Genomic DNA, 26,498 nt, shown 5'->3' with positions numbered 1-26,498 from the left:
TTTCTGATTCAACAAAGCTCTTATTTTTCTTTGCTTGTTTTTGTTTTGGGGGCAATACCTAGCAGTGCTCAGGTTTACTCCTAGCTCTGAGTTCAATGATGATTCATTGGCTTGCGGTGCTGGGATCTGACCTGGATTAAGCCTCTTGTAAGGCAAGCACCCTATACGACTGCTCTGGCCCTACAAAGCTTTTTTTTTTTTTTTTTTTTTTTTTTTTTTTTTTTTTTATAATGTATACATTATCATGTAAAATCAGCACAAAACATTATCTGACAAAAATGTAAAAGTTTTCTAGGTAAAACTAAGTTCAGATTTTTGAAAGAAATACAACCAATTTTGCTCTTTTGAATTTGGAGGCCTTTTTGAAAAACTGTTCCTCAAAATTAAATTTCTGTCTAAATAGGACTAAAATTTTAAAAATATTAAAAGGACAGTTACCCACAATATAATATATAATGAAGACTACTGCTTTTGGTTTACAATCTTTTAGACATTTTTAGTGAATTTTGTGTATTTGCATAAACAATGTATAAAATAAGGTTGCTTATACTCTGTTTGACATTTAATACATTACAGATGTGACTTTTTATATGTATCTTTACTGACAAAATTCACTTATTTTCTCAATACATAAATAAAATACATAAAGCCAAAACATAAACATAAAATTTTATCATAGATCATAATGTAAGGTATACCAATTTATATTCCTACTAACAGCATTTCTTAACCATTTCTTAATCTTAATTTCTGTATCTTTGCCAATCAGGCTTTATTAATATCTAATAATTTTTACCAACTGATAGACCATTTTAACTTGAAATTTTTTTTTAATTTTTGGTTTTTGGGCCACAAAAACTCAGTGACACTCAGGGGTTACTCCTGGCTATGTGTTCAGAAATCACTCCTGGCTTGGGGGACCATATGGGACCAGGGGGATCAAACTGTAGTCCGTCCTAGTTTGCATGTGTGAAGCAAATGCCCTACCACTTGTGACACCACTCCGGCCCCTAACTTGAATTATTTAGATTATTAGTGTGACTAACCTTTTTTTTTTTTTTTTTTTTTTTTGGTTTTTGGGCCACACCCATTTGATGCTCAGGGGTTACTCCTGGCTATGCGCTCAGAAATCACCCCTGGCTTGGAGGACCATATGGGACACCGGGGATCGAACCGCGGTCCGTCCTACACTAGTGCTTGCAAGGCAGACACCTTACCTCTAGCGCCACCTTCCCGGCCCCGTGACTAACCTTTTATATGCACTTAATAATTTTAGATTTCTCTTCTTGCTACTAAAATGCAATTCTTTCCACCAATTTTTTTAATTTCTCTTTAAACTGTTAAGAGCTCATAGATAAGGAATACTAGATGAATATTTCTTAATTTCTTTGTTTCTAAGAAGTATTACTTCTGTCACAAGTACTGATGGTTTTCTTTGTATAATCCTCTCTGTTATAGATGTCTAGATGTACTTACACATCTCAAATTAGAAGATATTTATTTAAACTGTCTTTCCTAATTTTCTGTGTCTTTAAAAATTATTTAAATCCTCAATCCATCTAGAGTTTGCTTTGCTATAAGCAACAGAACAGGAATCAACTCCTTGTTCTTCCACAAATAGTACTATCAATTACTTTTAATCAAATGTGTCCCTTTATCTTCTTTTTACATATTAAAACTTTCAGCTGTTTGAACCTATTTTTTACACTTTTCAGTATAATATCATACTAGAATAAAAGTTCTAAATACTGTAGTTTTTTATGTTTTAATCATGGAATAGAAAAGTATTATCACTTCGTTATGGAGAATGATATGATACAGTAGCATACACAGTATTTTAAAAATTGAATTCTCAAAATAAAGCTGATTAGTTCAAAGAGAAAAGTTGACTTGAAGGCTAAGTCGAAACACTGGATCGCCAAAGCTAACCATCACAGGCATTATTAAAGCGATTCCAGGTGACTACCCCAATTCTCATCAAACTAACATCTTATCCTTCAGTCCAAACATACAGTTTTCTCCTTTGTTTCTATATTGTGAAATAGAAGACAAGAACATGGTTTAGGACCAGGAAGTTAATTTAAAGGGCTGAAGTGGATGTTGCTTGTTGTCACTACAGGTAGGATCCCTGTCACTATCTGGCTTCCAGAGTACCTCTGGGGGTGATTCCCAAGCAACATGTAGAGAGTAATTTCTAAACACTATGTGGCCTCAAGACATAAAAAACAATTGTATATAAAATAAAAATGACTGGTAAGGAGCTGCAGAAGAATAGGAGGGTGACTCAATGGGCTGGAATGCATGCCTCCTCCATCCCCCAACATTCTCCGGATGGCTACCTCATTCCCCAAGCTAATAGGGTCTGAACAGAATTATTCCAGATAGCCTCCAGGGCCCCTGAGCACTGACTGGGAGACTAAAAACAAAAGGAGAAAACAAAAATCCTTATATCAAAAAATAATGATATATTCATTTTTAAACAAAAATGTAAAACCATAGGGGATTCTTATAGAAAGTACAAATGTAGATTAAAGAAAAAATGATATCCAAATACTTTAAAAGGTGCAAGATGCATGTGAACGTAAAGTTACTTTGGGGGTCAGCAAGATAGTGCTGAGAGTAGGGGCCAGAGAAGTGACGCAGCGGTAGGGCATTTGCCTTGCATGCAGCTGATCCAGGATGGACCATGGTTCAACACCTGGCATCCCGTATGGTCCCCAAGCCAGAAGCGATTTCTGAGTGCAAAGCTAGGAGTAACCCCTGAGCATCACCGGGTGTGGTCCAAAAACCAAAAACCAAAACAAAAAGATAGTACTGAGAGTAGATCATTTTTCTTGCATGAGGCTGACCCATGTTCAATCCCAGCACCCTATGTGGTACTCTGAACACCACTGGAAGGATCCCTGAGTCTATAGTGAGGAGTAAGACCTGAGCATTGCCAGGTATGGCCCCAAACAACAAGTACTCTCATCTTGAAAGGCAGCTATGCTTATCACTTGTTATTTTAATTCTGAAGGGGAAATGGTGAAGATAAAATTAACAAATATAGAATTGACTCCCATGAAAACTGGAATTAAAATATTCTAAATAATGGGCTTAATAATAATAATAATATACTTCCAATGAGGAAACATGTTATTTCTTTTTATTCATATTTGATACTATACCTTGTCAAAATAAAAATCATGCAATAGTTATACCAACTTAAAAATTTAAGAAAAAAAATCAGTCACCTATGCCAACATGTGCTTCTTGTATCATGCTTACATCATTAGCACCGTCACCAACAGCCAATGTTATAGGTTTCTCAGGAGAGATTTTTATCAGTCTTATTACCTGAAAGGTAGATAACTAGTTATTTATAACATAATTTCAATTTTCTTATATATATATGTGTATAGATATATATAGATATATATATATATATATATAAAGTATTTCATTGAAAATGACTTTGCTAAGAACAGTCATTTAAAAAACCCTGCTTTTATATTAGGTGATAATATAAGCTGGGATTTATATTTTGAGGAGTATCTCCATCAAGATGGTAGGAATGTAGGGTAATGCACTTGCCAGGAATGTCTTTCAGAAATGACATAGCAAGAAGCACCTCACTGTACAATGGCAGAGTCAGAAACAACATAGGAAAAGTGTTCTCTCTTCAGATTTTATGATGGGAGGCAGAATCTATGAACACAGCTTAAACTTGTAAAATGCCTAATTGAATTTCAGCAGATTTTTAAAACTAAAAATAAGTTTTCTTTGGAAACTGAGAGAGAGAGAAAGAGAGAGAGAGAGATGAGAGAAAGAATATTATGCTCTCAAGAGAGAGCACAGGCTTCTCTTCTCACAGCCCCAGCACATAGTCCAGTGTGAAAGTATGAAAGTGCATGTTTCAAGAGAGGAGATGCGGCAACATGTGTTAAGGTACCATGTACCCAGGTAACACATGTGCCTCAAATTTTTTTTCTTAAGAAGTTAACTCTTTTACTTGATGCAGGAAAGACTGGTTCTTGTAATTTAAATATTTTTATTTAAATATTTTATAATTTAATTTTATTTTATAAATTTATAAATATAATTTATAATTATAAATAATTTAATATACTGGTTCTTGTAATATAATTTAAAAATACAATCAAGGTTATATTCAATATAAGAAAAGTTTCATGGGAATACTGTCAATTATGTTTATAAAAAATAGAGGCCTTTGTTTTATTAGGAATCCACATTTAGTCTCCACAGATTCATATTCCCAGCATCTCATATGGTCCCCTAAGCCCCCAGGAGCAATACTTGAGTGCAGAGCCAAGAGTAACACCTAAGCATTGCTGGATGTGGCCCAAAAACAAACCGAAAAGAAAGAAATATCTAATTTATTAGACTTTTACATGAGACAGATTTAAGATGTATTATTTCATAGAATATGAAGAATATAGTGTAAGACCTCAAGTTACAAATCAAAGTAACAAAAATTTTGATTATACTTGAATTGCAGCTTCATTTAAATAATTCCTATAAATTACAAGTCAACTGGAATTTCAACTTTTCACTAAAGCCTTTTTCATCTCTGAATAACTACTTTTAATAATAAAAATGAACACTTGACAAAAATATAAAACAGGGTGAGATCCACAAAACCACTTTCAGAGAAATAAAGTCTTATTAAGGTTTCCTCACTAGTTAAGTAATGGATTTGTGAAACATTAATTATAATTCAAATGTTTTAGTAAAATCACTACGTGCTACTCAAAGACCTTCTTTTAGGTCACATAAACAGTTAATAGTTAAAACTTTAATATTCACTGAAAATTCCAAAGGTCTAAAATACAGGTTTAAAATTTATAATATGAGAAGTGACTGAGACTGACTCCTGATAAGATTCATATACTGCACACCATCAAATGTGACTCAGTCATTAACCTTAGTAAACATGTTCTGATCTAAATATCGTTATGAAAATTTTTACAAACATACCTTTGCTTTCTGCAGTGGTGCCATACGACAGCACAACACAGCTGAACAATTTCTGCAAACTTCCATAAAAAGTTTTTCATGCTCCCTGAGTGCAAGAGATAGGCTGGTACCATCCACCACCAGCCCATGCTGAATCACATGATCCTCTGTAATTCTTCAAAGACACAATAATTAAATCTTTGCTAAGATACTGTGAAGTCATATTATATATTTTTATGCATATGCTTATAAACAATGGTCTTACTGAAATATTGATCATATACCTTACTTTCACAATATACCTTACTTTTAGGGAGAAAAAAAGTTTGCCATGAGCATGCCAATGTGCTACATTACTGGGTATATTATTCTGTACAACTGCTTTTCATGACTCCCCTTTGGTAATAAGACCTATTTAATAAACAGTTGGGGCTCAGTTTCATATTCCAGTGCAAGTTCCTTTCTGTTGTCCAAGCAGAATTGTGAGTTATATGCACAAAAAGGAAACAACTATACTAGCTTCCCAGTGAAACAGAATGCTACTGAGAAGCAACACTATTTCATCCCCTGGCCCATTTCACAGAGGCAATATTAAGATAAACATATGATATATTCAAAAAAAGGTTTTGCTAGGCGTGGCTCTCAAGTGGCGTCCAAGAAGCTTTGGAGCCATCTCTGGTGATTCTCTGGCAACTGTGGTTCAATATCAGTAGTTTAATAATAGGACCTGAGCAAGTGGTGCTACTTGGCCATGCATTGCCAGGCACCACTAGGGCACCTGAGCCATGTTAGGGGACTTCCAGGGTCACATCTGAAGGTTGTTGGAAGGCTAAGTGGTCCAAGGGATTAAACCCAAGCCTTGCATGCACCTAACTCCTGTATTCTGTGTGTGTGTGTGTGTGTGTGTGTGTGTGTGTGTGTGTGTGTGTGTGTGTATGCCTAGCTCCAAAATGTAATTTTAAAATGTGCAGCATACGTTTTGCAAAATGATTTTCACAAGGCTAGTTAATACTCTATAATATAATTACCAGTTAATTTGTGACAATAACACTTAAGATCTACTCAACAAATGTAAGTGAATAATATTAATACAAATTTAAATATTCAATTAAACATCTGTTACTATCTAACTTTTATAGCATATTGCTAATTTAGTAGTCTTTTCACATATCATAAAAGAAGAGTATACAGCCCTATAGAAAACAATATGGATACTTTTTGGTAAAAATGAAGTCTCATTTAAATATAAGACTTTTCTTAATGTGCAGAAAACAGATCTCTAGAGAAAGATTTTATTACCCTTGAATACATATCCAGAAGTAGAATATTTAAAGGTATAGTTTCTATGATGCATTATAGATTATAAAACTATTCATTCTACACATAAGCTGGATGTTTGTAATCTTTGACCAACTTCTTCAGATAACATTCCACTCCATATATCAATGAATCTGGTTTTCTTTTCATTGGGTAGGGGGTTCTATGCTCAGGAGTTACTTCTGGCTCTGTACTTAATATCACTCTGGGCAGTGCTTAGGGAACCATATGGGATGCTAGGGATTGATCCGGGAGAGCTGTGGGCAAGGCAAATGCCCTATTCACTGGACTACTGCTCTGGCCCCAATTCTGGCTTTCTTACTTCTTAAGTATTCATATTTCTAAGTTATTTCACTTATGTCACAAGACTCAAATACTAGGCACCCATAGGAAACCTAAAATGCCTACAAGCAACTTCAATGTATTAATAAAACTTCATTAATTGTGAAAAATTAGTCTTAATGTGGTTTCCTAAACTGCCTATAAAAAACATGTAAAAAATAAAAGAATGAATTTAGATATTTATGCTTATAAAACTATCTTCACACACTATGTGACAGATACCCTAGGCTGACAAATGTTTTCTGTGAAGGAACAGAAGTATTATTTTGTGGGGCAAAACCTGAATTGAGGAATATTACATAGATACATTTATCATCAAAGAGAAAAATTTGACAGAATATTTATTAAGTGAAAAATATAGACTAATAATTAAGTATGCCCTCCATTTAGTTTTTTAGTGTAACTTTTATGCAATAAACATTTACTGATAAAAATACAAATGTTTTGTTTTTGTAGGGAGAAGGAAACATTGTGCTTGTGTGCCAAAATTATTTGTCAAACTTAATGTTTTATATTAAGATTAACTGTAAAAGACTATTAATAGTAGCAGTGATAAGATTTATATTTTAGTATATCTCTGTAATGTGACTTTATTTCCTCTTTGCATATGCAATTTCAAACAGAAAACATATTAATCTGCCACTGGATAATTAACAGCATACTGTCCATCTAATTTAGTAGTAAAATAGTAGTTAATATTACAATGAATATTAATTTACAATATTAGTATTAATATTACAAGTCTACTCTTCTTTAGACTTGATAAAGTTCAAAAGACCACCAAGTTAAAATTATGTCACTGTGATCTGCCAGGTTATTTTTCAGGACATGCATACTCAGTTGCTCTTGACGAGGGCACAGATATAACAGACACTGCGTAGCTCACAATTTATGTCCATGGTGTGATTGAAATTTTGAATTGACAGAGGAGCTGCTCACAATAATTCCAATGAACCTGACTGCCACATGGGTGAGTTGCACTATTCCACTCTATAGAGTAATGTAGGCCTTCAATGACATGTAAATGAATGTGTGCCTGTGTTCCAGTGCAACTATTTACAGACACCCAAATAAATTTCACTTAATGTTCACATCTAAGTTATTATCCTTTGTACTCCTTTTCATTTGTTTTTTTAAACATAAAATATAAATGTAGTAATTAAATGTAGTAATTGTGCTTGTAGGCTATAGAAAATAGGCACTAGAGCAGGGGTCTCAAACTCAATTTACCTGGGGGCCGCAGGAGGCAAAGTCGGGGTGAGGCAGGGCTGCATAAGGGATTTCACAAAAAAAAAAAAAGTTCTCAAACATAATTATTAAGTTTTAATTATTTCTTCTGAACATGAACAGAACATTGAGTGAAGATCATGAACAGTTCTTCTGAACATGCCATCTTTTGCCTATTCCTTGCTGCCAGAGATTTGACAGCGCTTCTTCTCACAAATCTGAACCACATTTGGCTTTAGAGAGGAAGCAGTTGAGACCCTCAGTATGGCTTGAAGATGATCATCATTAAGTCTAGACCTGTACTTTGACTTATTGAAGTTCATTGTGGAGAATAACTTTTCACACAAATATGTGCTCCCAAAAAGGCACATGGTATGCTTGAACATTCGGGAAAGCTCAGGGAAGCTGGGGGCAATTCTCAAAAATTGCCCATGCATGTCTGCTTTTCCACTAATCTCCCTGAACTTGGCTTTGAGATCAGAGTTGCATTGCAGGTCAATGAGCTCCATTTGAAGCACAGGAGGGGCATCTTGCACATCAAAGGAAGGGGTTCACAAAAATTTGGAAAGTGGCTCTGTGCTTTTTGAAGTCTGCAAATCTGTGATCAAATTCCTTCTCTAGCTTAAAAATAGCATTAACATATTTCTCACCACTGAATGGTATGCATCCACAAGTTCCTTGCATGCTAGGAAATAGCAAAGGTTTGTCTGAGAGAGCTGGGATTTCCATAACACAAGTTGTGGAAAGTGCTCTCACGTTGTCATAGGCAGCACTGATAAACTGCCTGGGCCTTGTAACATCTTGTTTAGTACATTCAGCTTATGTGTGATGTCAACAAGAAAAGCTAAGTCCATGAGCCATTCATTTGTGATCACTCAAGTCAGAAACAGCATTCCCATCCTTTTCCATGAAGGCTTTCACTTCTTCTCTCAACTCAAAAAATCTTTTCAGGATATTTCCCCTGCTGAGCCAACATATCTCAGTGAAATAGAGCACACCTCCATATTCTGACTCCATTTCCTCTAAAACGCACGGAACCTCCTGTGCTTTAAGCCCCTGGATCTGATTTGGTTGATGCATTTCACAATAACAGACATCACATTGTCACACGGCAGGCATTTACTGCAAAGGGCCTACTGATGGATAATGCAGTGAAGAGCAATGGCCTTCTCTACACCCTCCTCTTCAAGTTTTTTTTTTTTTGAACAAGTGCCACCAGTCCATTTTTCCTCCCTGTCATTGATTGCGCTCCATTGGTTATTATTCCAACAAACCTCTTCCATGGCAAACCTGAATTCTCAATGGCATCACACAAATGCCAAAATATCTCATTAGCGGTGGTCTGGACATGCATTGGAATTATTGTGAGCAGCTCCTCTGTCAATTCAAAATTGCAATCAACACCACGGACATAAATTGTGAGCTGCAGTGTCTGTTTTATCTGTGCCCTCGTCAAGAGCAACTGAGTATGCATCAAAACATTTGGCTTTCTCACACAGTTGATGATAAATGTCACTTGACATGTCAGAAATGCGCTCTGCCACAGTGTTGGCAGAAAGGCTATTTTGCTAAACTAACCTTTCTTTTCCAGACAGATAATACTTGCAGCCTGTAACATGCATTTTTTTTTTAACAAACTCTCCTTCTGTGAATGGTTTCCCTGCCTTATCAATCATCTCACTAACCATGTAACTAGCTTCGACTGATGCAACATTCTCTTTGGTTGCTTTCTTGAAGAAATCTTGCTGCCTCATTAGACATGCTTTAAGACTGGCCACCCACTTGGCTCTCTTATTTCCTTGATGTTTTGCACATTCCTCAGCATGTTTAGTTCAATAATGGTGTTTCAAGTTGTATTCCTTGTGCACTGCAACTTTCTCTGAGCAAATAAGACATGTGGGGATGCCCCTGTGCTCAACAAAGAAATACTGCATCTCCCACTTTTCCTGAAATTTTCTGTGCTCATCATCAATCTTTCTCTTCATTGCAGGCTTTGATGAAGTCATGATGAAGGTATGACAAAATCTAATTCTGTAATAAACTTCTCTCCCTTCTCCCCCTTTTCCCTTAGGCCTCTGATAATGGAAGGGACAGCGCACAGGAGCAGCAGAAATGATGTCTGCGCTAAGTGCAAAGTATTTGCGATTATTTGCTTACCAAATATTCGCAATAAAAAATCGCATTATTAAGAAAAAAATCGCATTAAACATTTGCATACCCCGAACGGAACTGTTTAATGTGTTTTTTTTTCTTACTAATGTGATTTTTATTGTGATTATTCGGTAAGCAAATAATCATGAATACCGCGATATTTGAAGGCTGGCCGTGGGCCACAAAATATTGTACAGAGGGCCGCAAACAGCCCGCAGGCTGCGAGTTTGAGACCCCTGCATTAGAGGGTTAGAGCAACAGGACAGTGGGTAGAATATTTTGCCTTGTACACAGTTGCACACAGTTGATCCAGGTTCACTCTTGGATATACCATATGACTCTCCAGAGCCTGCCATGGGTAATTCCTGAGCACAGACCCAGGGGTAACACTGCCGGGTGTGGCCCCGAAACAAAAACAAACAACAAGAAAATGAAAATAGGCAGGAGGCAATATATTTAATACATGGCCCAAGGTCAGTTGATTCTTGAACTCTAGGTTCCAGGTAACTCCAGTCTTACCTTCTGGCAAGCTGCCTCAATTGTTCAGCACATTCACTGTCTGATTTCTGGTTAGTGAGTTCAAGAATGTTCATGGTTCTATGAAAATGTCCACATGATAAACTCACGCTGACAGCTGTTTCATGTTTATCTCCAGTGAGTACCCAAACTTTGATACCAGCCATTCTCAGTGCTTCAATTGTTTCCCTAACTTTGTCTTGTAATCTGAAAATGAAAGAAACAAAATTAGTGGTAGAGAATGCTTTTTGAAATTAAAAGAAAGGTAAATTCTGGACTGCCCAAGAATACTATAAACTAGTAATATAACTAAGTTTCTCCTATTAGGTAGAAAAAAAAACCCCAAACAAACAGAAATAATTAAATAAATGGCCATCTGGTTAATGTAAAACCTTTTTCAGGGGCTAAGTGGGTGAGGGGGTGTCGTCTCTCAAACACTGCTCAGGAGGGCCATGCTTAAACAGGTCAGCAGTTTTACACAATGTGGTTTTTTTTTTTTTTTTTAACCATGTGTTGCTCTTTGAGCCCTATGGTGTCAAGGATTACTGGGGCTCGTATGGTGCTTGTGGGCTCTAGTGATGTACCTGGTGATACTTTGGGAAGCATATAGAGCCAATTACATGAAAGGCATATGCCTTAACCTCTGTACCTTCTCTCTGGCCCCAAAACAAAATATTTTAAGACTCTTAAAAGGAGTGACTCTTTGAGGCTGATTTTTGTAAATCTAAAACAGGGGTAGCCAACAAGTCCAACACAAAGAGCCAAAATTTTAAACTGTGAGAGTCAGAGAGCCACATCATGCAGTGACTTGCCAAAACAGACAAACACTCACACAAAAGCATTTAATTTTAACAATATTGCATATAATTTTAACATTTTGCCATTTTGCGTGAGGGTAAAAATCCTGCAGTGATGGTGAGGGTGTGCTGCGTCCTCCACACTAAAATCCAACGCGCGCCCCCCCCCCCCTCCCGGCCTGTGCAGTTGTTTCAGAGGGATGGGAGATGGGAGGACGCAGCCTGGGAGTGGGAGGGACTATGCGCTCAGAGATCTCTCCTCAGAGGTCCCTCCTCAGAAGCAGCAGAACAAAATCCAAACTGGGCAAAGAGCCACAGTATACAAAATAATGATAAGAGGCAAAGAGCCGCATTCATTTTGGCTGGGAACCGCATGTGGCTCGAGAGCCGCGTGTTCGCCACCCCTGATCTAAAACTAAGAATATGGTTTTCATAAACTCCATTTTAGAAAAATAAAAAATTTTGGACCTTCTGCCTGCTACTTCACTCCCTATGTAGACCTGCCTCCTCTAGCTGACATCACCGGGACTAATCCAGAAACTGATGCAGAGCCTCTCCCTTCTGGCTAGCTCCCAGCACTCTCCACAGCCAACTTACACCATATAAACAGGCCCACACTAAGGCTCCTGAAGCTCGCAGTGCTTATGACAGATCTGCACGACAAATCTACTCAACAAATTATAAAGCTGCTCAGTTATTCTTTTGGTTATTTGGTGAAGAAAGGACAGTGAGCAACTTCAATTTAATCCCTCAGCATCTTCTAAGGCATCTAACTACAAAGACTAACCTCCGAGCACAGCAAGAACATAGAAAAACTAATGGGGAAAACAAGTAGAAGCCCACCAAGATTAGTGAGTGAAAACAATATCAAAGACATAAATAACACCAGTAAATCTTCAGACATTGTCTTTTGTGATGTTATGATGAGGATATTCAATGAGTTCAAACAAATGATAGCTCATGTTGTCAGCAAAGCACAAGGAAATCTGAGACTACATGAAAACTACGTCAGAAATGATGGAAATAAAGAACATGGTAGGTGATATGAACAAACTATAGAAGCTCTCAACAGCAGAATAACAAAAGCTGAGTAAAAAAAAATTGAGGGGCTCCAAGATGAGAAGGATGAAACTAATAAGAAATAGCAGAGTGGAAAGTAGTCTGCTAAGAAACGAGGAGCATATTGGAGAACTATGGGATGAATTCAAGAGGAACAATGTAAAAACCATTGGAGTTCCTGAAAAACAGGAAGGTAAATAAGATAAAGAAACAATAATTAAACAAAATTATCAACAAGAATTTCCCAAAATTGAGGATTACAGGCACAAAAATCTGAGAGGCTAATGGGTCCTAGTGAAAATACTCAAATAGTCTCACTGATCTATGGGTTTTAAGAAACATTAAGGACATTATTGTAATAATCCCCAGAGACAATAGAGATGAGGGCCAGAAGGACTAGCTCACAATATGAAGTTCACCACAAAGAGTAGTGGTGCAGTTAGAGAAATAACTACACTAACAACAATCATGACAATCTTAATGAGTAAGAAGTAGAATGCTGTCTCAAATATAGGCAAGGGTTGGGAAGGAGGGAGGGGGGAACTGGTGATGAAAATGTTGCACTGGTGAAGGGGGATGTTCTGTTTATGACTGAAATCCAACTATAATCATGCTGGTATTCATGGTGCTTAAATAAAGATTAAGAAAAGAAAAACTGGGGCTGGAGCTATGGTGCAGTGGTAGGGCACTGCACGCAGCTGACCCAGGATGGACTGCAGTTCGATCCCTGGCATCCCCTATGGTGCCCCAAGACAGGAGCGATTTCTAAGCACAAGCCAGAAGTAACTCCTGAGCATCACTGGGTGTGGCCCAAAAGAAAAGAAAAAGAAAAAAGAAAAACTCATTGTACTAAAAATAACAAAAATTTACACATTGTACTGAAAAATAACAAAATCCAAAGATAGAGGGAGAATACTCTACAAGATTGAGAAAGGTATGTCCTAGCTCTAAGGAATTTCATTATTTTAAATAAAGAATTAACATTTTATTTATATTTATTAAAATCACTAAGCAATTAATAGTCAGAAACTGACTTTTATTGATTTTATTTTTTTGGCAACTTCAACTACCATTTCTTTAAGTTTTGTTGGAGCAAAACTTCTGAAATAAATTTACTATATACCAGTCAAAGGGTCATGGCAGGTCATGGGAAGGAGCCTGGAGACAATGGTAGAGAGAAGGACACCTGGTAGGAATGGTGATGGAATGCCTGGAACTACCTATTATGAACAACATCATAAGTTGTGGTGTTTGATAGAAATAAAGGAAAAAAGGACTCTTGAATTTAAATTTCAAATAAGACTTTTCATTTTTTCCCTCAACACCCAACAAAAAAGTCACATGTTCAAAACAAAATGATACTGTGGACAGCAAACACATCATCACCTTGGTGTATCTTGGGAATTCATGAATACAATAGAAAAGTAAGTAAAAAGCTGATTTAAAAAAAAAACCATTAAATTTAGGTTAAAAAAATGACAGGCTTGAAGTTGGAGAGATTGTACAGGTAAGGTACTTGCTTTCCATGTAGTGGACAAAGATTCAATCCCTGGCACCCTACATAGGTCTTAGAGCCTTGACAGGAGTGATCCTTGTGTGTAAAGCCTTGAGCACAACCATGTGTAGCCCCCAAAACAAAAAGGAATTTTAAAAAAAGGAGAGGCTTCATTTGTAGAATTCAATTTAATTCAAGGAACTATGAAAAGGAAACACTGCAGCACTATTCACAATAGCCAGAATCAAGAAACAACCAATGTGCTCAAGAACAGATGAGTGTAGTACAATGGAATTCTTAGATGATTTAGGAAAAATTAAGTCATGAAATTTTTTCATATATGGATGGATATGGAGAGTATTATGCTAAGTGAAATGAGTCAGAGGAAGATATGATAAGAAATAGTGCAATTGCACTCATTTGTAGAATATGGAATAAAAGAAAAAATATGGTAACAATTCTCAAAGACAATAAAGACAAGGGCCAATAGGACTGGTCCATGGTAGGATATTTGCCACAGAGCGGAGTATGCTTTTAAAGCAGAGAAGGAACCATTATGATACTGATAATTAGAAACAATCACTCTGGACAAGAACTGGTTACTGAAAGGAGGTAAAATGAAATGTATGCTATCCCTTCAGTAACAATATTGCTAATCAGTGTCTAAATGAAAAAAAGGGGGGGAGTGCATGAAATGACTTTTAAGGGGTGAGGGTGGGAGGACAGGAGGGAAACTGGGGACATTGATGGTGGCAATGTGCATCGGTTAATGGATGTGTGTTAAAATGTATGACTGAAACTCAATCACAAACAACTTTGTAAAAAAAAGTTAAAATAAATTAAGAAAAAAAAGAAACTATAAAACACAGAGGGTGGGCAGTAAAGACTAAATGTACTTCAGGGAATTCAAGAGTAACAGAGGAAAAAGGTTTTAAACAACTGTATTTTCACAAAGTCAACAACAAAACAAACTATCGACAAAACATACAATAAAATGACCATTTTCTTTCTTTCGGAAGTGGGGAACTGAGCCACACCCTACAATACTTGGAGGCTCTTCCTAATTCTATACTCAGAAGTGACCCCTGGTGATGCCAGGAATTGAAATAGGTTTGAGTGCAAGGCAAAGTCTTATCTCCTGCACTATTTCTCTGGCCCCCAAAACAGAATTTCCAATTCTATTAGGAATTAGGATTCTAGTACTCAAAAGAGCTATTCCCTGACTGCACTTTATGAATAAGTAGTCAGAAGTAGTTAAAGAGAAGCATGACTGTATCAGAAAGCCAGGGACAGAGACACAGAGTAAAAGTCTAAGCTCTACTTGATGTTAAAGAACTACATACATAGCTTGGTACCATTAAAGAAGCGATTAGTGACAGAAGGGGAAGCTAATAATTATAATGTTGTATGATATATTGAAGATTATTCTAAAAACTTAAAGATAAATGTGTCTTAAAATTGCATGAAACTAGTTCCTTTGTTCTAATCTAGTATCTAGCTAAAACACAATTTTTTATGCTAACAAATATTAAGGTTTTAATCCTCCATTTACTAAGTCATAGTATGTCTATAAATAAAAAATTTATGCCATATATTATAAATCTTTCCTAGAAAAAAATCTGTATTAGAGAAAAAAATGATACTGCCTATTTACCTGATACTTACCTATCTTCCACTGCAGTAGCCCCAAGTAATATCAGGTCTTTTTCTATGAATTGGAAGGCATCTGCCAATTTCTCTTCACGCTGTTGCAAGGCAGTTCTAGCTTCAAAGAGGAGTCTATTGATTTCCTGATACTCTTTTGATGTTAACTGCCTATAGGCCACACACAGAGTTCTTAACCCTTTCTAAATTAAAAAAAAATTAAAAACAAAAATTAGCCAAAATAATTCAAGAACTCAGTGAAATAAAGTAAGGATTCCAATCTCAAAAGTAAATTTCATATAATTTTGTTTTCATTATTAATTAGTGAAGCAAGGTAGTTTTTAATTGAAAGAAATTTACTTAGAAAGACTAAGGGTGAGAGATAGGGAGAGAGAAGAATATGTGTTCAAGAAAACACGGGCCTTCCATAGTAATAAAACAAAACAAAACAAAACAGAGAGAGATACATGTTCATAAGAGTATAGAGGCATCTAAAATTATTTTGGTGAAAGACCACACCGGTGGCACTCAGGGGTTGTGCCTAGCTTTGCACTCAAAAATCACTTTTGGCAGGCTCAGAGTACCATATGAGATGCTGGGGATTGAAGCAGGGTTGGCTGCGTGCAAGACAAACTACCTACCCATGTGTGTTCGCTCCGGCCCCAAATAATTTTTAAAAATATTTTCATCTAATGAGAAAAATTAATGGTCACAGATACTAGTGATGTGAGTTATACAGCATGTGTTATATAAGTTTCAATTTCTGAGGTGTTCTTAAATCGTTGTTCAAAATAACTAAGGTCATTCATTGACTTGTGAAATATTAGAATCTGGACAGGATCATAAAGATGACCTAGCCTGTGATATTAGAACTTATTTTACTTGGGAAGTTAGAAAATTCTCTAGTACGAGCTTAAGTTTGTTATCAGAGGCAGTTTCACATTCTACTCTCCTGCTTTTATCCATCTCACATTTACCGTTAATTACTGTATACAGATTCTTTTTAAGCAGAGGGCCATAATTTCCTGAGAGTTCACAGTATCACCAAGAAGACTGTAAAGTGGCCATTATCAAGCAAACAATACTTTCTAGAGCTAGTGAGTCAGTGTTGTAAGTACTTTCGTGATAGCTTCACAGATGAACTGGAATGACACAAAACTAGAAACTTATTTTTGATTACTTGAAAGCTGATACTAGGTCTGAAAGAATATAAAAGTTATTTTTATTGCTACTCATTTTCCTCAGAAATGCCAAATTAAGTGTTCTAATAATAGAACCCAGAAAAGGTAGATTTTAAAATTCTAGATAAATAAATAATAAGTCAAAAAATCCCTACATGAATTAGGTATGTGACTCAGTGGCAAAATATATGCTTTATATGCATGATATCTGGGTTTGATATGGGGGCCAGGGGAACAGATGGACCAGAAATCCCTCCCTATATGATCACTATTTAGTAGATTTCTAAATATTGTTGTTCTTTGGCTAAAAATGACCCACACTATAAATAACTATTTCTCTTTTTAAAAAAAAGTCATCAGAGTATCACATGCTATTTACTACAAATAACCTATTGAATACCATCTATATTTTTCTGAATAATTAAAATGACAGAAAGGCAGGACAATGTCTTTGTTGCTATGGGTGTTATAGTATGGCAGATGAGCAATTAAGAAACAAGGAGGGAAGACAAAAAGTAAAGAAAGCAGGTGAGCAAGATGGGAACACAGCATGTATTGGCAGGTCCAGAAATGAGGGCATGAGGTTCTGGGACTCATTGTAAAAATAACTTTTTCTGTTCACATAAACTACGGTACTTTGCTTTTATAAGATTTTCCTACATTCTTATATTAAGAGAGATATAATTCACACGCCACAAAATTTATGACTTTAAAAAGTACAATTCAGTACACTTTTTTATTTTTGAATTTATGGTTATTATTTGGGGAAGATCACGTATCAGGCTATTCTTGGGGACTATTTCCAACATGGTGCACAGAGTCACTCCCAGTGGTGCTTAAAGGACCACATTGTACTGGGGATCACATCTGAGGCTCCTGTATGAAAAAATGTGGTTCTAGTCCTTTGAGTCATCTCCCCAGTCCCCAATTCAATAGTTTTTAATTACCCCCAAAGGAGATGCCAAATTCTTTAACAGTCACTTTTCTTCCCCTTCTTCCTTTAACTTCCAGCAATCATGATTCTATCTTTTATGAATTTGTTTATTCTGGATATTTTATGTAAGTGTGTGTGTGTGTGTGTGCATGTGTGCATGTGTGTGTGTGCATGTGTGTGTGTGTGTGCGCACACGCGTGCGTGTGATATAGAGTTCTTAAAACAATAGAAATGTGCAATTACCAAAGCAAATTCATCCACATGACTTCTAGTTTTTTCAATTTCTCCATCTATACAGTTAGGGAGAATTGATGATTCTGCTCCTTTAGTAAACAGTATCTTTTCACCTTAAAAAAAAAAAGAGAGTTACTGATGTCTTAATATCAGATCATAAAAGAAGTTAATGGGATTTTAGTATGAATACCTGAGGGAGCCTCTACAATTACACTCATTCTCCTGCGATCTGAATCAAATTCCAGAATATGAAGCAGCTTGTATCTGGTGGGAGAGGAAGGGAGACAAAAACAAAATTATTAAGTAAAAATTTGCAAAGAATCCATGTAAAAGATAAAATGGACAATTCAGAGCAAAACATTAATCTCAAGTTCATTTGAGTTGAGAAATTCATCTTTGAACTTCATTCAAATATGATGGATCATGGGTCATAAATAATACAAGCTAGAAACTGAAGAACTGACATTTATCAAGTACTTTCTAAATGCCAAGTGCTTTTTAATACCTTGTGTCATTCAATATCTAAGAGAACCAAAGGGCACAGGTCTTATCTTGTTTTATAGATAAAGACTATTAAACTCAGAAGGTTTAAGTAATTTACCTAAAGTCAAAGAAGCTATACGTGGCAGAGCAAGAATTAGAGGATTGGAATCCAGGTCTGCCTAGCTTCATGTTTTTCTCACTTCAAAAGAAATTGATTTTTTCCCTTGCCTAAACATCCCTGAGAAATACAATAGGAGGCTCATTACTGATGTGATTTTTGAACCTGTTGACAGGCTATGTCCATGCAGGTGGGAAAACAAACACCTGCAGTTAGGAAGCTGCAAGACTCTACAGATGGGTCAGGTTTTCTCCTATCTGTAAAGGTCTATACTTTTTAGAGAAAAATACTGAGTCAAATGGTGGCTTATAAATAGATAAAATGGGGCAGACCATCTCCCACATAAAAGGAGTCAAAGAATGGGTTTTATATAGTTTGGGAAAGAAGTTTGTAAAAGTACAAGTGAGGGCTAGAGTGATGCACAGACGGTAGGACGTTAGCCTTACATGCAGCTGACTTGGTTCAATGCCTTGCTTGTGGCTGACTCAGGTTTGATTCCTGGCATCCCATATGGTTTCCCAAGCTTGCCAGGAGTTATTTCTGAGCACAGAGCCAGGAATAATCCCTGTGCGCTGTGGGTGTGGCCCCCAAACCATAATAATTAATGATTAATAATAATAAGCACAAGTAGAACTGAGATGTGACTAGAATTGACTAAATTATAACAGGTAAGAATAGGCTAAATGATTATACAGTATAAATACTGGAAATAGGCTGCTATTTCTTAGTGTTTGAAAGATAAAAGTCACAAGAAATACAAGAAGTTTTTTCTTGAGCTGGAAAAGGCATGAGGGCCTGGGTTTGCATGGAACCCACACCTGTTCAAACACAGTACCAGATATGGTCCCCTGAGTACTTCTGGGTGTGACCAGAGCCAGGAAGGAGCCCAACCCAACACTACTTCCAGCAATTTTCTTTAAAGTTTTATTTACTTAGTGAGGAAAAATCTAAGAAATTCATTAGATCAGAAATATGTAAAAATAAGAATATAAACAAATTCAAGAATCATTAAAAATATAGATTGAAAGATTTAGGCCAGACTATTACTGTTACTATAATGAGAAACAACATAATACTGACATCATCCTAGAGCAGGGGTCAGTAATATTTCCCATAAGGAACTACTGAGTAAATAATTTAGGTTTTGCAAGTCATATATGGTCCTTATAATGCATATTCGATTTCATAAAAATTAAAACAAAACAAACAAAGAAAAAAACCCACAACTCTTTAAAAATAGAGATTACAGGGCTGAGTGATAGCACAGCAATAGGGTGTTTATTTTGCATGCTGCCAACAAGGGAAAGACCTGGGTTCGATCCCTGGTATCCCATATGGTTCCCCTGAGCCTGCCAAAAGTAATTTCTAATCGCAAAGCCACGAGTAACCCAAGTGCTACTGGGTGTGTCCCAAAACAAAACAAAACAAAACAAAAGAAACAAACAGAGCTTGCAGAAAGTACAAAAATGGTCTATAGCCAAACATAGTCTTTGGGTTTACTAATTCCTGTTCTAAGTACTCATATGTATATCAGAAAATAGCAATATGAAGGGGAGAATTACCGTTCTAGTTTTCCAAGTATTTTAACTTCCATAGTTTCTTCAGAGTTGCCAACAAATACAATACCAATTCTAGGGATTAAAGGAGAAAGAAATTTAAGAAATCACAGCTCCCATTTCCACAGTACACTACCATTTCACAGTAAGCACATTGTTACAGCCTAATTTGAATAAAACAAAAAAAATTTTAGATGTACATTAAAGTATTTTCTTTGAAAAATTTTTGGTCTGTTTTTGGGCCATAACTAGCTGTGCTTAGGACTTATGCGTGGCTTGGAGCTCAGGGATTATGCCTGGCTTTGAGTTTAAGGATCAGGATTTATTCCTTACAGTATTTGGGTTGGCCAATGTGCAAGACAATTACTATACATTATCTCTCCAGCCTCTCAGTATAATTCTTAACAACATGAATGATCAGAGTCAAGCCATAATAATACACAATTATTTCCTACAAGTTGGTTGTACTACTCTTATTTCAGAGTAACCAGATATGTAAAAAAAAAAAAAAAAAGAAAAGAGTTTTTCAAAATATAACTAAATACAACATTTATGCATCAACTTCAAAATGCATTTTATCAATAATTTATCAATAAATAATAAATATAATATTAATATATTAATCATATAATACATAATAATTATCAAGCAATAATTTTGCTTGAAAACAAAATTAAAGGTATTTTTTAAAATGTCACTAAAATTTAAAATACATTTTTACCTTCAAGAATTTATAAATTTGGCTTGACAAATTGAAATGCTGACTTTCTGGTATTTTTTTCATTATTATTTTTTCTGAAGAATATCGAATATGTGTGCATGCGAGTGTGTCTCAGCGTGACAGAATAGTTCTACTTAGAGAAATATGATGTGGGAAGAGAATGGTAGAGAGGGTGGGGGAAACAGAAAAGGTAGAAGGAGAGAAGGGAAGACACAGGTTAGGAGAATACAGGTTTCTCTGAGTGGGGAAAAATCAAGAGGACACATCTCAGGTTGATATGTGATGCGTTGCCCCAAATGGAGAATGCATCTGGAGGTTTGAAAATGAGACTAAGCTACCTGGCAGCTGCTTCCACTAGAGCCTTTTCATCTGGTGAGGATGCATAGTACTCGAGCTGAGGAGGTGCAAGGTTGGACTGCCAGGGACCATCACCAATGCCATCCATCTGAACATTACTGATCTGGACAGTGTGACAGAGACTGACTGCTTTAAAGAAGAGACCCTGGTCTTTCATCTGTAGAAACACAATATTTATGATAAAAGTAGCATTTCCAAGTTACATGTAGAAAACAAGAAATGGTTTGCCTTTTTTTTTTTTTTTTTTATTTGAACTACACGGTGACACTCAGGGGTTACTCCAGGCTATGTGCTCAGAAATCACTCCTGGCTTGGGGGATCATATGGGATGTTGGGGGATTGAAACATGAGGCCTGTCCTAGGTGAGCACGTGTAAGGTAAACACCCTACCATCTGTGCCACCGCTCTGACCCCAAGAAATAGATTTTTAAAAGGCAGTAATAAATGTTGATTTAGAACAAGGTCATTTCAGAGCTAGAACAAGAACGTTACAATCCACCAGCATTGCCTGAATAACAGTTGGTGACTTATGATTTCAAAGACTAAAATGCTACATTTGCTTACTACCTTTCACCCTAGAATATTTTTAGGAGGGAATTCAATTGCAATAAAAGGGGAAACCTCCTTTTGAACATCTAAGAAAGAATAAATTTAAGTTTCTCAGCAAATTCTTTACATGAGAGGCTGTAAGGGCTTTCTTTACTACTACTACTACTACTACTACTACTACTACTACTACTACTACTACTACTACTACTACTACTTAGTTAATAGAAAACTGAGGTAGATATATCTTACTTGCATATTAAACTGGGAATTTTTGAATTTCCATCAATGAATCAGAGGATATGTTTAAAAGATATATTTTAAACTTGCCCTATTAATACTTATCTCTTCTCCTATAATCTACCAATACCTCTAAGGAAATATCTATTAATTAAAAAATCACTTACAAGTTCAGTTTCATTGTCAGGACTGGTTCTAAAAGAAGAACTAGGTGTAAGATGGGATAAGTTGTTTAGATGGGATAAACTGCTGAGATACAAGTTTCCTTCTGAAGAGTCTGGTGTTGGTCCTTCAGGTACAAGTCTACCATTAATTTCTTGATATTTCAAGCCATTGATTGAACACTCCCGAAACTGCATTTCATTTTCTGTCAGCGTACCAGTTTTGTCTGTAAACACATACTCCACCTACAGATGGGGGAATGAGAGGGAAAGCCCTGAGTTTAAGGTTCATGTTAAAAAAAAATCCTATCCTCTGCCTCAAGAAGCCAAGCTTACCTATTGCCATAGATATATCCAAGTTAAGCATCTCATAAAAAAAAAACAACCCACAAATAATTAAAGATGCTATGGAAGCAAACAGAGCAACACGAAATATTTTAAATCCACATGCACTTTGTTAACCTAGTATTATTGATATATCTTTTCTATATCCTGGAGAAGGTGGAAGTTTTTTTGTAGTTTTTTTGGACCACAAGTAGCGATGCCTGGGGATCATATGGGGTGCTGAGAATCAAACCCCAATTGGTTGTGTGCAAGGCACACAAGAAAAGCAAGGCCTTACTTGTTTTACTCTCTCTCCAGCCCCACATAAAGTAGTTTTAAGTAGTGATTTTTATAATACTCTTTGGGCAATGCTGGAAAGGATGCTTAATAACCTAGAATGAAACAGGGTATTTGGTCTAAAAGAAATGGTACAAAGCATAGGGAAAGAAATAGGGACCTAGAAGATATAAACACCTAAAGGTGTTTAAAGATGGAAAGGTGTTTAAAAAGTAGAAATTGAAATTAAGGGCAGAAAACAACTCAGTGTAAAACAAAAATATTCAAAATAAGGTATCTTAAGGGGCAGAAACATAATGCAGCAATTCAGGCACTAATCAGCCCAGGTTCAATCCCTTGCACCACATATTATACATACATACATATATACACACAAATCTACCAAAACCCCATAACCTATAACAGTTCCCAGAATCCCCCAAGAGTGATCTGTGAGCAGAGTCAGAAATAAGCATAGCTAGATATTGTCCCAAAGCCAAAATAAATAAAAATTAAAAAAAATCAAGTAAGATGAAGAGCAACATTAAGTCTTTGACAATAATACTAAAAAATTAACCATAATAGAAAGTAGGCCTACAAAAGAAAGACAAAATACTCAAATCTTTGTGTGTGTGTGTGTGTGTGTGTTTTTTTTTGAGGAGGGGCCACACCCAGTGATGCTCAGGGATTACTCCCGGCTATGTGCTCAGAAATCGCACCTGGCTTGGGGGACCATATGGGACAACGGGGGATTGAACCATAGTCCAATAGGTCAGCCTTAGGTCATTGAACCATAGGTCAGCTACGTGCAAGGAAAATGCCCTACTACTGTGCCACCACTCTGGCCCCAAAATATTGAAGTCTTGATGTAATAGAAGTATGGTGATCATTTGATACTGCAGTAAAAAGAAGAACACAGAAAAAAAAAGCGCGGCTGCTCCTCTTTGCTCTGTGGCTGCATATTTCTTATAGAACATGAACCTATCGCAACACAGAGTAAGAATCACACTTCAAGCATGGCAATGGGGAAATAACACAAGAGAACAGCATGCATAGAAATGAAGATGGCAGCTCTGATGACCCAAAAAATACCAACCACCTAATTAATCTCTCAGATAAGGAGTTTAAAATAGAAATATGGAGGATGTTCATAGAACTCAAAGAAAGCATAGATAGATCTAAACAGACTACAAATATAGAAATCAGAAAACTCCAAACTGAAATAATGGGACTGAAAAACGCAGTAGAGGAAATGAAAAACTCTATGGAAAGCCTCTCCAATAGAGTAAAAGCAGCTGAAAACAGAATTAGTGAGCTGGAAGATGAGAAGCTCCATACAGCAGAAGAGATTGAAAAAGAACTTTAAAGCAATTGATTAGACAATGGAAAAAATACTCAAAGATTGTGAACAGATGAAAACAGAAATGTTCAATAAATTCAACAGAAACAACATAAGAATTATTGGAGTCCCAGAAACCCAGGAAGAAAATCCCCAGGAAGAATCAACAGTCAAGAACATCATTACAGCGAAACTCCCAAAGATAAAGACTGCATGCAACCAAATCCTGCAATCCAGAAGAATACCAGCTAAAAGAGATCCAAAGTAAAGTACCCCAAGACACAACCTAGTCACAATGATGAATCCCAGACAGGGATAGAATACTGAAAGCAGCAAGATTAAAAAGGGAAATTACATTCAAAGCATCTTTAAGATTTACAGCAGACCTGCCACAAGAAACCCTTAAGGCTAGAAGACAGTGGTGAGATATAGTGACAAAACTCAATGAAATGAATGCAGATTCATTTTCAGCTTTAAAGGAAAAATACATGTCTTCATGGATAAGCAACAGCTCAGAAACTTTACAGACTCAAAACCAGCCCTTAAAAAAAAGCTGAAAGGTCTACTTTAAGGAAAGAAAGACCAACAGATACATCAAACTTCTACACAAAGATGACACTAAATCCCATGACAATTTTCTCTCCCATTGTCAATGGACTAAATGCATCTGGTAAGAGATACAGAGTGGCAAAATAGATCAGAAAGCTGAATCCAACGTTTTGCTGCCTACAAGAAACATATCTGAATAATCAAAACAAGCATAGACTCAAAATCATTTGATACTGCAACAACAATTTGAGAAGTAATTTCACTTATTTTATTCTCATTTAATTCTAGTATATATGTATAATATGTGCATATATACATATAATTTATTATAGCTTAGGTGACATGGTTACAGCAATGTCAACATTGTAGTGTTAATGTATAAAGTTACTGTCAGTCAATAGCACAAAGTGGGAAGACATTTTAAAAGGAAGAAAGATCTGAAGGAAAAAAAAAGAGATCAAGACCTTATGAAAACAGACACAAGCAAATCCAGAAGCATCTGCAAGATATTATATATCATGTATACAGGAAGTTATCCTTGGAGTACACAATTGGCTCAACATACAAAGATCAAATGATGAAATTTATATGATAATATATACCCTTACTTCTATTAAAATAATCATTTCAGTATATGTATAAAAAGCATTTAAAAATTTAAATATCGGGGGCCGGAGAGATAGCATAGAGGTAAGGCATTTGCCTTGCATGAGAAAAGTTGGTGGTTCAAATCCTGGCATCCCATATGGTTCCCTGAGCCTGCCAAGAGCGATTTCTGAGCATAAAGCCAGCTGTAACCCCTGAGTGCCGCCGGGTGTGACCCCAAAACAAACAAACAATAACAACAAATTAAATATCCTTTCTTAACAAAGTACTCAACAAATAAAGACAGAAGGGTATTTCCTCCACCTAATAAAATACAAAATCTACCTAAAACTCATAATTAGCATCATCTTAAATGAAGAAAGATGGAAAGCTATTCCCTTAAATTCAGAAACAGGACAAAGATGTCTGTTTATGGGGGCTGGAGAGATAGTAAAGGACTTGTCTTGCAAGTGGTGGTGGGAATGGCCCTAATTCACGTCACTATGTACCTTAAATATAATGTGAAAGACTGGTAATTCACATTGGTCACAATAAAAATTATATATAATAAGGAATAATGGAAGGATAATAAAGCATGAAAGTCTAATTGAAATATATCTACAGTTCAACAAATAATATTCCAAAGATAATTAGAACACAAAACAGATCAGAGTGTATAAAAATTCTTTGAAAATAAGATTAGATGGTAAGGATGAATAAAATTAACTTTAATTTTTTTAAATGTATAAAAATAATAAAGCTTAATCTTTGTTGATTTTAGTTTTGGGGCTACAACCAGTGTTTCTCAAGGGTTACTTTCGGTAGAACACAGGGTACCATATGTAATGCTGAGGAATGATCCTCACAGGTTACATGCAAGACAAGTGTTTTACCCTCTATAAAATCTTTTTGGCCTGATGTTTAATCTTTTAAAGCTATTGATATGTAGGTCATGATACATCTTCCTAAGAGTAATCAGTAATCTTTTGAATAATAGGAAATTAAAGGATATAAAAAATGAAATAATGTAGATATTATCAATATAAAGATAGAATAACAATAATGGAGTAAACATATATAGTACTTGTTTGTTTAAGAGTAAAGAGTGAGGGACCAGAGCAATAGAACAGTGGTAAGGTGTTTGCCTTGCATGTGGCCAATCCAGGACAGACCTCATTTGATCCTTGCGTCCCATACAGTACCCCCTAGCCAGGAGTGATTTCTGAGCACATAGCCAGGAGTAACTCCTAAGCATCACCAGATGTGGCCCAAAAACAAAAATAAAAACAAACAACAACCAAAAAAAGTACAAAGTGAGGCTGTGAAAAATTAGAAATTTATAGAATTTTTTAATTTTAAATTCTTATTTTTCTTATTTTGAGGGTGTGGT

At 36.0% G+C, this 26,498-nt stretch overlaps 1 protein-coding gene across 1 annotated transcript in view; it reads right to left on the bottom strand.

Annotated features, from left to right (window-relative positions):
- ATP11B (ATPase phospholipid transporting 11B (putative)) overlaps positions 1 to 26,498 on the bottom strand; it is a 114,846-nt gene that overhangs the window by 38,539 nt on the left and 49,809 nt on the right. The window contains exons 13-21 of the mRNA XM_049775818.1: positions 22,042 to 22,281; positions 21,070 to 21,245; positions 20,017 to 20,085; positions 18,044 to 18,117; positions 17,863 to 17,966; positions 15,526 to 15,707; positions 10,513 to 10,716; positions 4,978 to 5,131; positions 3,234 to 3,336 (exon numbers count right to left, since the gene is read on the bottom strand). Coding sequence (XP_049631775.1) covers positions 3,234 to 3,336; positions 4,978 to 5,131; positions 10,513 to 10,716; positions 15,526 to 15,707; positions 17,863 to 17,966; positions 18,044 to 18,117; positions 20,017 to 20,085; positions 21,070 to 21,245; positions 22,042 to 22,281 — 1,306 coding nt within the window. The remainder of the gene's footprint in view (positions 1 to 3,233; positions 3,337 to 4,977; positions 5,132 to 10,512; positions 10,717 to 15,525; positions 15,708 to 17,862; positions 17,967 to 18,043; positions 18,118 to 20,016; positions 20,086 to 21,069; positions 21,246 to 22,041; positions 22,282 to 26,498) is intronic.

Source organism: Suncus etruscus, chromosome 6 (assembly GCF_024139225.1).
Source record: "Suncus etruscus isolate mSunEtr1 chromosome 6, mSunEtr1.pri.cur, whole genome shotgun sequence".
Classification (NCBI taxonomy): Eukaryota; Metazoa; Chordata; class Mammalia; order Eulipotyphla; family Soricidae; genus Suncus; species Suncus etruscus.
The sequence above is the reverse complement of the archived record's forward strand: the minus strand, read 5'-3'. Positions and strand labels throughout refer to the sequence as shown.